This window comes from Epargyreus clarus, unplaced genomic scaffold (genome assembly GCF_041222505.1).
Source record: "Epargyreus clarus isolate Ecla_fem2 unplaced genomic scaffold, WU_Ecla_fem_2.2 ptg000011l, whole genome shotgun sequence".
NCBI lineage: Eukaryota > Metazoa > Arthropoda > Insecta > Lepidoptera > Hesperiidae > Epargyreus > Epargyreus clarus.
Window position 1 is genome coordinate 7,912,065 of NW_027332219.1, and position 13,466 is coordinate 7,925,530.

The 13,466-nt window shown below is 36.1% G+C and overlaps 1 protein-coding gene across 2 annotated transcripts in view; it reads right to left on the reverse strand.

Annotated features, from left to right (window-relative positions):
* The window catches only part of LOC140745939 (ribosomal protein S6 kinase alpha-5), a 133,785-nt gene that overhangs the window by 51,562 nt on the left and 68,757 nt on the right, over nucleotides 1-13,466 (reverse strand). For both annotated transcript variants that reach the window (XM_073077912.1, XM_073077913.1), the window contains exon 6: nucleotides 13,031-13,219. In XM_073077912.1, the coding sequence (XP_072934013.1) occupies nucleotides 13,031-13,219 (189 nt within the window). The remainder of the gene's footprint in view (nucleotides 1-13,030; nucleotides 13,220-13,466) is intronic.

Consider the following 13,466-nt stretch of genomic DNA (forward strand, 5'->3'; position numbering starts at 1 on the left):
TAGGTGATGCCAAACAATGACATACATATATACACTCGAAAAACATTACGCTCTGCATTCAGGCAAAAAAGAAATCATAATTCTAAAAGTAACATATGTATTAGTAATAGGTATCGTTGAATTACCGTGCGTGACTCATGCCATGACCCCTTTTACTGAGACCTCCACGAAATAACGTGTTTCGGTTATCAGTTTGAAGTTATTTAGTTTAGTTACATTACATTTTAATAATATACTTGATTACATTGAACCTTGGCACTGTATTATATACTTTTATTTATATAAGTATAATTAATATGTATTGAAAATAAATAAGTTGGAAAGTACGATAAGAAAAAGTAAATGAAATGGCAAATCCATTGAGTTGACTAACCATCTCAGTGGAGATCGTGTTCCTATCTGATAACAGTGTAAAAATGTAAGGCTATTTGCAATAAATTGAGAATTATGAAAACAGAAAACCTGACTGCTTAAAAATATAGCCTATGACACAGCCGCAATTCAGACGAATGCAACTATACCTCCGCACGTTAAAATTCTTCAAGCCATTTGAACTGTCAGGCGTTTCTAAGTATGATCCACATACCCTTTATTATTTTTTTTTTTGTTTACGAGGGGGAAACCTTCAAAAGGTACCCGACGACGTGGGAGCGACGCCGGGTTATGTGGGATTTTTACCGCACTAAAACTCCCCCGGTGGCCGTCCTCGGCGCTTGGTGAAGAACTCCGGTATCTCCGATGGAACACAACCGGAGTCCTCCGAGCGCGATGCCCCAATCGGGCTCTTCCCTGGGGGAGCAGTTTAAGCTCCTCCCACACACCTAGTGTTTACAACGGTATGCGGCCACACATACCGTCGTCCTTCCCGGGGTTACTTGCTGGACGGTTCGAGCTCCCACTCTTGCCGCCCGCAACCCCAAAAGCCCCTTTTTAGTCGCCTCATACGACAGGCAGGGGATACCGTAGCCCTATTCTAGTCCCGAAACTACAGGGAACTACATACATGCGCTCGAAAAACATTATCCTCGGCATTCAGTTAATTATTTAAAAATAAACAACTCCTCAAACACTCTAATTACCAATCCAATCGAACACTTAAAAAGTCAAACCTATTGTTACCCAAAAACATTGTAACTCATTACAAAACTACCACAAAAAACATTTCCTTATACGATTTCTCAAATTTAATTCCTAGATCTTACAGAGCCAACGCTAATCTAGCTCGGTGGATTTCTAAAGAGGTTAATGCAACATTTTTTGTTTCATTCGCTGCCATTCTGAGTACTGTTACTTTAATCTTAACCTTACGAGAAATCAGAAATCTATAGAGAATAGTTGATTCACAGTTTGTCTTATGGGATTTTAGCGTTTTTATTTAAATAAAAAGCGTCGGCGTTTTCTGAATTAAGAGCTTAAATGCTTATTACCTACTTACTGTTTATTTCTTAAAGGTATCAGACCCTATACTTTTAACAAGATTTTCTTATTGTCTTTTATATTTTCTACTATCGAATGGTCGTTTTTAAGTTTTTAAAATCTAAATAAAAAATAACGTAAATGTTTTTTTTTACTATGTATTAAAATTTGATATATAATATTATCATCAACATCTATAACGTTATCATTTATTAAAATAACGCAAAATGATGAATACTTCCATACCAATAAGTGTCATATTCAACACAAACATTAAAAAACCATACATTACGAGTATGTATATTCCTATCAATGTAAAGTTTCTTAGCTGACCTTAAAGTAATTCAATTAACTGGGAACCGATGCAAGATCGCTTAATTTGCAATTCGTCTAATAATAACACGATCTTAGATAATGTATTCGTGTAGACACTATTCATTGTAACCATTAGACATTGATGTGGATAATATATCAAGAACATAATACAGTAGAAACTAAGTAATTATGACCAGGGCCAGATTCGAGGGAGGGCAGGAAAAGCTAAGGCAAGAGAGGGGCCCCCACAGTAGAGAAAAAAAATAAAAAAAATCCGGTATCAGGATTTTTTTTACTTTGAAACAGTATTTTTTCGCATTTTTACCGACTACACTTGATTAGAAATTTTGTAATTGATATAATTTTATTCGTAGATATTTTTTGTATGACAGAAAAAATGATTCCTTTTAATTCCGAAAATAATTAGGGGCCTCGCACCCTCGTTGTCCCAGGGCCACACCCCCAAGTCCAGCCCTGTACAAGAGTACACGACAAACGCCTAACAAATCCAACATAAACGTAAATCTTTGGCCCAGGTACCAGTGTCACCTTCGGCTGTTGGTTCGTGAAAATAGAGCGAGATGCTATTATTAGATCCATAGGGTGCGTGTGAAATAGAAATGGCACGTGGGCGTGGCACGCACGACCATTTATCTCTTTTTTTAAAAGATCGCCAGCTGTTCGTAGCACATCATCATATCAATAAATATAAAGTCAATTGATTTAAGCCTTTCTTTTCTTTGCGTATTTTTTCTGGGAAGCCTGCGATACAGAAATCTAAATATCTAAATCAGATAATAAAATCTAAATGAACACAATAACATTGACGTTGTTCGACAAAATCCAAGGAATATAATAATTAATTTCCTACTAGATAATATAGATTTAGTTCTGTATTAGTATGTATTAACACATTATTCAGAGTTAGTAAAGAAAGGTTGGACAAAGTGTTTAGACATTTAGGAGCCTTTTCTGTACCTTCATAATTCTGTGACCCGAGCACTGGAATGCGCGACAGACAATAAATAGTATATGACCGGTTTTAAATGTAACATTGCATTAATTACATTCACCTAAACAAACTACAAATGTGACGTTTTAAAAATCAATCCTAAACAAATAACCTTATCATACAACGAAAACTACAAACGCAAAAGTGCATCTGAGACATTTCTATCCATCACCCAGTCTATGGGCGTGCGAGCGAGACACTCATATCCTCCGTCTCGCTCGACATGCGCCCGAGTGGGTGTAGCCGTAGGAACGCCGAGTGCCATCTAATTGTTTCTCAGGCTAATAACTTTGTTTACCGCCCGTACGAAAACAAGTGTCCGCGTTGCCGGCGCGGCGTGTGTTGGTGTAACTGTTATTGTATTGTAATGGGAGTATAAATCATTATTTATGTTATTTTTAAGCGGAATGTCATTTGAACTTGTCGTTACTGACTGCTGGGCACGGGTCTCATCTTGAAATCCATAGGATTCTGGAGGAATCAACGCCACATCTATTTCTATCTAATAACACCAGTGTTAAGCGCGGCTGTGTTGTGCTTTGAAGGATGTGGTAAAGGCAACATACTCCACCATACATACGATCCAACTAACTCTCGAAGAGTTTTAACGTACATGTAGCCGACTCAGGTCAGACCAATGCTATCTAAGGTTGATTACAGACGTCCATAGGCGGCAGTAGCCACTTACCATCTTGTGGACTGCATACTCGTTACTCCTATAAAAATACTATTTCCATTAACGTAGTTATCAAGACAGAACAACAAACAACAACAACCACAACAAATAACGTTTAAGAAACATACAGCATGGTGTTTACGTTCCAACTATGAAATGAGTACTTCTAGCACGCTCGCTCGAGGACCTCACTTGGGACTAGTGTTGCCATATCTCCCCTTCGTTTAATGGATACTCCTATTACTTGCAATATATCTGACTTTTTAAATCTTGTACAGGACTAAGACTTTATTCGCTAACACAATGAATTAAAGTCCAGTCAACTTAATTTATTATGGGTGTTGTTAATAATCAATCTATCCAGTATTTTGCCCAAAAATACCTGACTTCATTAAGATAGTGCACATTCTCATTGGAGCTGCGCATTTTTGTAAGCTTTAAAATAAACTAAATTTATGCAAAACAAATTAATCAATAAACAGAATAAACAACATTACACAGCATCCATTTATTTTAAACCATTAAATCTCTTTTTCATACGAAACTAATCCTTTCGGTGCTTACATCCCGATTTTCCCTAATCCGGACAGCATAATAAATAAAATGTGGCAACACCGGTCGGAATGTCGCAGGTTATTTGCCGTACGAGAGTTAACGCTAACCCTATCTACATAGCACATACCGTGCTGTGCCACTATACCCGGCAATTGCCACGGTGCGTACGTCGGATTCCTTACTACAAACCGGAATAATACCACGCGATACCAAGTTAATTCAGATTTAGTGAATAAGCGTACAAATACTGAAAAACCTAAGTCGAGTGAGGTGATCGTCGTAACATACACGTTTACTTATGTATGATATACTAGATGACCCGGTGAACTTCGTACCACCTAATTATGAGTGACTATCTGTACCTCGTGGTTTCACTCGTGTAATTTATGTATTATGTCCATAAACTACTGGTAAATATTAGGAAATGGCCACAGGAGAACAGGAAAATAAAAAATACAATTAAATAAAATTCACTCTACCTCTCTGCACTCTGTTATTTTTTTACCGACTTCAAAAAGGAGGTGGTTATCAATTCGGCCGGTATCTTTTTTTTATGTATGTGCACGAATTACTCCGCCGTTAGTGAACCGATTTTAATAATTATTTTTTTATTGTGTTATTTTTTATTGTAGGTTCTAATGAAATTACAAAGTCAGTGCATCATTGACTATTTAAGGGTCTGATAATGTGGCTCGGAGACAAAATATGTAACTCCTCAACCGATGGGGATATTTGAGTTGTGTTTGAAGATATTTGGTGTAAGTTCTAACGAAATTGCAAAGTCAGTTCATCATTGACTATTTAAGGGTCTGATAATGTGTCTCGGAGACAAAATATGTAACTCCTCAACCGATGGGAATAATTGAGTCGTGTTTGAAGATATTTGGTGTAGGAGGTTCTAATGAAATTGCAAATCATTGACTATTTAGTTAGGTTAGGTTGGAACACATAAGACAATATAAAACTAAGCGGGCAGGGCGCGGCAGCGCCCTGCGTGCGGGCGGTTCCAATCAATGTAAATTCAGACCGTACCTTAATTCATGATCACGTTTATACAATTTTATATTGTATTAATATAAATGTTATTATGTCATCACTAAAAAGGGTAAAAAAAATTTTAACAAAAAATACAACCGACTTCTATGTCACTACATAGTAAAAAATAATTCAAATAAATGTTGGTTTAGTACATATTTCTGAAGTCGGCGCTCAATATATTTCGTTCGAATTATTTTTTACTTTGTAGTGACATAGAAGTCGGTTGTATTTTTTGTTATTTTTTTTACAAACACGCAAAAAGAAGTACCTATAACTTCAACAACGGTTTTTTTAAAGAAAGTTTATTTACTTATAGTACTCTAATCGGGTTGTTGAATAGCTAAAAATGCTGAAACAGGTGTGTAAATAGAAAGGCGATTTATAACAGTCTTAAGGGTTGATCTAAAAAAACAAACAGTGACTCAGATGCTTCATTATGTCTTATGATAATTTTCTTAGTGCTCCAAATTAACGGATATTAAATTAAAGTTCCATACCCGATTAAATGTCCCTAAAGGTTGATTTTCCAAAAACGGTGAAAAATGTGTTCTATTATTTTGAATCAAAAAGCTAAATTCCAATTTTCATAGACTTTGCTTCAAAATCTGCCGATTTCTAAACGAAGTGTCTTCTAAAGCCAAATGCAAATTTTTACAGTTTTTGCTTCCAAATTAACGGATTTTAATATAAAATTCCAACCCCTACTTAACCAACTTAAGGGTTGATTTTGCAAATATCGTAAAATAGATATTTAATTACTTTCTATCGAAATCCTATCAAATACCAATTTTCATATAGATTTGCATCAAAACTTTAATACAAACTTTCAACTCTTATTTATTCACGGAAACGCGGTCGAACAGGATAAAAAGTATCCTATGTCCGTCTCCTGGTTCTAAGCTACCTCTCCACCAATTTTCAATCAAATTGGTTCAGCCGTTGTTGAGTTATAAAATGCTTCACGAAAACGCGGTCGAACGGGATAAAAAGTATCCTATGTCCTTTTCCTGCTTCTAAGCTACCTCTCGATTAATTTTCAGTCAAATTGGTTCAGCCGTTCTTGAGTTATAAAATGACTTCACGGAAACGCGGTCGAACGGGATAAAAAGTATCCTATGTCCGTTTCCTGGTTCTAATCTACCTCTTTACCAATTTTCAGCTAAATCGGTTCAACCGTTCTTGAGTTATAAAATGACTTTAAGGAAACGCGGTCGAACGGGATAAAAAGTATCCTATGTCCGTCTCCTGGTTCTAAGCTACCTCTCCACCAATTTTCAGCCAAATCGGTTCAGCCGTTCTTGAGTTATAAGTGGAGTAACTAACACGACTTTCTTTTATATATATAGATGATACTCGTTTGCTAAAGGAAGTGGTGAGTATTATTAGAAGACATAAGAGACAACAGATCTAAGATAGTAAGTCGTCAACCTATTATTGTCCCACTTCTGGATACGGGTCTCCTCTCAGAATAAAAAGAATTAGGCTATAATCCACCGCAATAACCAAGTGCGTATTGGTAGACTTCCTGCGGATTTCAGTACAGATTTCCTCACGTTTTCCTTCGCAGTTAAACCAATTTTCGTAGGTTTGATAAAGACAATATATGAATATTGAATATACCTTTAAAAGTAAACACTTTAACATAACAAAGAAAACTACACTAACTAACTAAAATAAAACTTAGATATCAACTCTGCAAGGAGAAAATAATTAAACAATTGTACTATCATCATAAGTACGTAGTGCAAATATAATAATTACATCTACCAACCCAACAATAACCCAGTAGCACTGAGGCGCGTGCAAAATCACAAAACCGGATCACAATGGTGGGAAACGCGAGAACTGTGAACCAACCTCCATAGACACTTAACCAACCACCATCGTAAGTGGGCCATGGTGCCGTTGAAAAGTAGGTGACGACACGCACTGCACCAGCTTATCGTGAGACTCATAGAGGATAGAAATAACCTAATATACTTGCAATGTATGTTTTGGAGTTTCTTAATATTTTTAAAGGCGGTAGAACCGTTACGGTTCGACCTGGGACGTAGCGACGTCACACCAATTTCTGGCGTGAAGCAGGAATTACGTTTTATTATACAATAAATTGACATAGGTATCTTAGATTTCCAGAGGAGATCAATCTTCTCTTAGAATGAGAGGTATTTAGTCCACCGTGTGGTTCAAGTGCGAATTGGTAAGCTTGACACACTTTTGATAAAAAAATTAAACTAATTTTCAGGTGTGTACATTTCCTTCATCTTTTAAGCAAGTGCTAATAAATTTCTAACACGCGCATAACTTTGAAAAATCAGACGTGGGACTAGACACAGAGACCTGCGATTGCGTGGCAGAGTTTCAGTCACTACACTATTAGCACCTTTAGCTCACATACGGATTAACTAGCCTCCATAAACCTTAATAAAATGTGATTACCTACTCTCATAGTACCGTAGGTTATGTTTTAAGAGAACTTTAAACAACCATGAAATAAAGATTAGCCGTTTCGTGTTCAAGCCACATAAAAACTCGTCTTAAACGAATCTGAACTCTCGTATGCTGTGATAAAATCCATTCAGAGTTCAAAGAACGTACTAAGGGACTAGATGAATAACGTTTGCTGTGCAAAGCTAAACTGTATCACGTTGTAATAAAGATTGGTATGTTTGTCGAGTTAACATAGGTTATACATGAACTAACCATTTTTATACATACAAAACGGCACATCTTTACTATGTAGGCAATTTTGGATGTCTTATTCGTCTATCAAATGATGATATATGAAACATTTCATTTGTTTCCTACATTTATTAGTAATTATTTTAAATAAATATAGAACTCTCAACATGATTTGTTGTTATGACCTAATATTAAGATTAAGAAATAATCGAAAGCCTTAAACGTAGGATGAGCTTTTCTTCTGTCGAATAGTCCACCGGGGGGCTTAAGTAGCGCAATGATGCCTCAAAGCAGTATTCATCAACTATTTTTATACCTATTAACCATCGCTATTTACATAGAACGGGACATTTCGCATCCCCAAATTATCTTTGGGGACACCGGGCCACAATAGCCGAAAACAGGACTATCCCGTTCAAAACGGGGCGCATGGTCACATCGCGTACAGGAGACATAGCGGTCAACGACGCTGTCTGCTTGTTTATAATGCATTCCATACACATTTGTCATATAGATACATCGGAAAAACATACCCACCGTATGTATTATGTATCCGGTCGGCGGGAATAATTGAATTTATCGTGTCTAGGACGTCTTAAACATAGATGTTAACAGTGATAATGTTTTCTAATAATATAGAGGTAACAAACGAATATGCAGTCCACCTGGTAAATGGCTACTGCTGACCATAGACATCTGTAACTAAGATAAGATTAGTTTCCTACCTTTGCTAGCGGCGCCCCTAAGCACTAGCTTGGACCACCTCGGAAAGGTATGTCTGTCTCCCTTACCGCAACCTTCAAATCATAACACAGCAGCGCTTAACACTGTTATTAGACAGAAATAGGTGCGGCGGTGGAGCCTCCAGACTCGAACCACAGAGCATTCTCCCACCTTCAAATACCATGTAATTGTAGCCCGTTACAATTTTCAAACCGTATTAATGTCAATACGTATGACAACAACGTTGAAGCATGTGGGGAATCTGGTCGTCCGCACACAAAACAAACGTTGCGAATCGCCAACACAATGTGGCAAATATGGCAACACTTATCTGAACACATTGAGAAATGAAATGTATGTGAGCATTAAGGAGTTATGGCTTAGTGGTTGAAACTCGCTACCCAAATTGGGCGGGTCCGAAGTTAAAATTTCAGACCTCTTATTTTTCTAATTTACTTGTTATTAAAAAATTATTATCACTTGCTACGTGTATATCTGGAGGTTTCCTCACGGCCTGGGTCTAACCGTAAAAAAAGTTATTAAAAGCGTGTGAATTATGAAGTCCACAATAAGGAGAAAATCATTAGGCAAAGGATCTTTCTGACATAGCACTAAAATATCAGGCTGAAAAGGCTGATGGGATGCTCTATGGTGACATTGCTCGGAGGTCAAAAAAGTTTTGTGTGTGAAGTCTACCAATTCGCTGTTGGCCAGCGAATAGAGGACAAGATTAAAATACTAATGACTGGAGATGCGCCGAATAGTGGTTTCACCGAATATCGAATAATATTCGGTTTAACCTTTACTTGTGTTGACTTGAGGTATCAAGATAAATGTTGATTTGAAGTTTAATCGCTTTATTTTATTAGCTTTATTTAACACATTCTTCATAGGATTTGAGTTTGACTTGTAATATAACATAAATCTTACATAAAAAGTTTTGTGTTTTAGTCCTGTACCAGGTCGTGTACACAAGAAAATAGAAATACTCGAACCGAATATATTCGGCACCAAAACCGAATAATTAGGCCGAATACAAATAGCAAAAAATATGCCGAATACGCCGAATACCGAATACCAAACGAATATTCGGCGCATCTCTACTAATGACAATACAAGAACGTTTTAAAAACTTAAAAAAGTAAGTCAACACTTATCTAACAGTACCTACAGCACGACCTACATTATACTTTACCTACATCGAAACATATCATAAAATATTATAAAGAGGAAAACTTTGTTTGTTTGGTTGTAATGAATAAGCTCAAAAACTACTAAACCGATTTTAAAAATTCTCTCACCATTCGAAAGCTACATTATCTACGAGTAACATATGCTATATTTTATATGAAATATATTTGATAAATAGATTTTGAGGCGGTACGAAGTTTGCCGGGTCAGCTAGTCGTAATATATATTAAAAAAAAAGAATAAATCGCTTAGAATTAGAAAATGGAACGCCGCCGATTGGAAGCGCCAGCCATTTTGAAACCGAGCGCCGTTTCAAAATTTCCTATTCGTATCGTTGAACGCGGCAACGTCGCACCGGTCGCTACGAAATCAGCTGACAGCTACACGTGCTGTTCGCCGTACAAATATTGTGATATATGACTTGTTTGAAAAAAAAAGCAACGGTAGCTTAGTGGTTGTCGTTCGAGTGGCCCGAGGTTCGAATCCCAGACACGTCAGATACATCTGATTTTTTTTTTTAAATGATACGCGTATTAGATATTAATTATCACATGCTTCAACGGTGGAGGAATCGTGAGGAAACCTGCACACCTAAGAGATCTTAAAAAGAGTTCTCAAGGATTCACTTCATACTTTTATTTTTATTAATTACGCATTGTCAAATATTGGATGATAAAAATTGGGACAGATTGATTATAAATGATGAGCGTACATCTTTTGCAAAACTATTAGTAACTGATGCTATGGTTACTAAACAAGTAATCAAATCCACTAAGCAACCGAACCAAGACATCCGTGCGTAGTGGAATGTGCGAGGGAGAGAAGAAAAAAGAAACCGCTCAGTCAGCTGTTCTCTGCGATGAATGAAACCTAAGCCGGGGTGAAAGTCAGCTGTTGGAGGTGATCGGTAAGTATGCACTATGCAGTATCTGCCACGCTTCTTGGTTGATGAGTACGTAACTTGTTGATTGTTGGGTAGCAACATAGGATTTTTTGCTAGCAAATAGATGACCGCCATATGTTTTAATATTTTATTTGTGTTGGCTAGAAACCATATTCGATTGGCTATTAAATTGGTTATCTGCTGTGGTAGTGAAAAAGATCATCATCAATTTACAGCCTATGGACAATTGCTACACAAGAGGATTGGGAATAGAGACAGTAGCCCACAATGGAAGCTTTGTATATTTTGCTTGCTCACACATAGAGAATGAGCAAGGAAAATAGACATGCCGTCATTTTAATTACAATTTTCACTAAAATGGAAATGCCGCCATTTTTACTGATACATTATTTTTTTCTTGCATAGAATGTCTCTTATTAGTATAAAAATCAAGCATAAAAAGTATTTCTTCCAAGTCAATTGATACAACATTATAATTAAACGACAACTAGACATCGCCGCTTCGAAAGCATTTCAGTATCGCGAGAATACGGCGCAAGAAACTCTTCAATAATATTTACATCGTATTTCCTACGGCTACAATGTAAATAAATACCTCTTATTTACTATTAAGCAAGTGTACACGTATTTTTGTGGCTGTTGACTTCTTAAGTGGCATAATATTTGTTTTGTATATTTTGCTTACGATTACTTACAAATGCCTTCGACTTCGCTCACATTTAAAGATGTAAACATTTTTTTAATTTTCGCGTTGGGAGTTCCCCTCATACTTTTAAAACCAAAAAAAGCAGTTTAAATAATTGGCATAGGCTCTATCTTTAAAATGCAATCAAAATCGATACAATTGTTTAAATAGTAAAATTAAATAAAATTAATTATTTTCTTTTTAAAATAAAAAAAATGTGTTTTTTGATAATTTAAATAAAAAAGACGTTTAGGCAATGTCCGGATAACCTTACAAAACAAAAGTCTGTTCACGAACAGACAAATCAGATTTTATTTATTAATATAATTACTATTGATGAATATCAATTGCTATAAAGATAATTTTGCAATGTTACAAGGGGATTTCCCGAAGAAAAACACAGCAGATAGTAGTTGTTTGTCTGTAAATGCCCAGATAGCTCTCGTTAATGGAAAGTGGGGATTACAAAGTTCGCATAGTTTCAATGAAGGAAGTACATATTTACTTAATTGCTCGTTGATAATATCACTATCATACGATCTAGAAATTTCTAAATACCAATCGTTCTCACATTTCGTCCATTTAAAGAACCAATTCTTCATGAGCATGTTTTTGGCATAACAACAGTATTTCAGTATAACGATTCTCTTGATTTTTGGGTCTCACGAAACTTATGAAGAAGAATCATCAAATCAATATCGCTTCCTAGTCCACTTACTTACTTAACTTAACGATAAAGAAACATAAAACCATAGTATAAGGTATATATCCTTATACTGTGATAAAACCGTTTTTATTTTTGCCCATCAGTCCATTTTCCGGGATTATTATTTGAAAGTACTAAACCGAACTGCTTTTCAGTTTCACTTAAAATTAGAGGATTTGGAATCTGAATCTCAATATTGTCATATTAAAAAAATCTAGCGCAGAAGACGCGCGGTTAAGACAATATAAAATATGATATTACAAACATATTTTTATTATCATTTATCCTTAATTCAAGAAAAGATAACCAAAGCTTTGAGTGACATACAACAAAGAAAAATAATTTAATTAAAGATAACGAATTCATTACGAAGTGCACATAATGAAACACATTAAAATACGTTTGATGCATAAACATAATAAAATTAAAACCTTGGTCAACAATAATCTTTGGCAACCGGCAAGTGTATAACCTTCACGGTTTACATTCGAGATAATGTGAAGAATCGCTTCGAACAAAACAGAACCTTTTATCGGAACGTACAACAAGAACAGGGTAATAAACTAAGTGATGATAAGAGATAAAAGGTCGTATTTGGCAACATTGTGAATTTGTGATATAATTATAGATTTGCCGTATAGTCCCCGTAAAACTGCTAGTCCGCTCTGAATATAGAAATGAATCGTGTCCCCATAGCAAATTGTATGACTACACCTGCTCGCGACAACTTCAGAGCGGACTAACAGTTTGGCGAGGACTGTACTAAACTTTCTTACATAGCATCGAAAGTCACTATCCTACTGGTATACGAGTTTTAGGTGTAAAAAAGTGAAACCTCATGAGATCTTTCAAATAACATATTAAGATTTTTTCCTTCAAAATTCATTTTAATCATTCCCTAAACTATAATTTTAACGCCAAGATGCTCTCAATCTTCTAAAACTATCACAAGATTCTAAAAAAATCTTTTAATTTCAATAAATCATCTTCAACTATACATACTCCTTCGTGTATAAACAACACTACAGAAACATAAGCGCGACCAACATGAGAATGAAATGAGACAACTAATCAACAACAATAACTAATCTACACATGAAGAGGAAACACAAGCAAATGTTACTCACGATGTCGTGACCCTGACTCCCGCTGCGGACCACCTCGGGCGCCATGTACTCGATGGTGCCGCAGAAGCTGTACGCGCGACTCTCGCCGCCGCAGAACTCCTTGGAGAGACCGAAGTCGGTCAACACGATGTGACCCTCAGCGTCCAGGAGGATGTTCTCCAGCTTGATGTCGCGGTAGATGATCCCGAGCTGCGGATAGATGGTTGCATTTTAGGAAGTTTAAATTATAATAAATAAAAAATGGTAACCTAGTGATTTAAAATTGCACGTAACACCAATTTCTCGAAATTACTATAATATTTTTTATAATATTGTAAAGATGATAACTTTTGTTTCGAGACTAGCGGCACCACTGGTACACCTGTTTCTGCCTGATATATAATGTATATTTAAGCTAGTATAACAGCAGTGTTAAGTGCTGCTGTGTTCTGGTTTG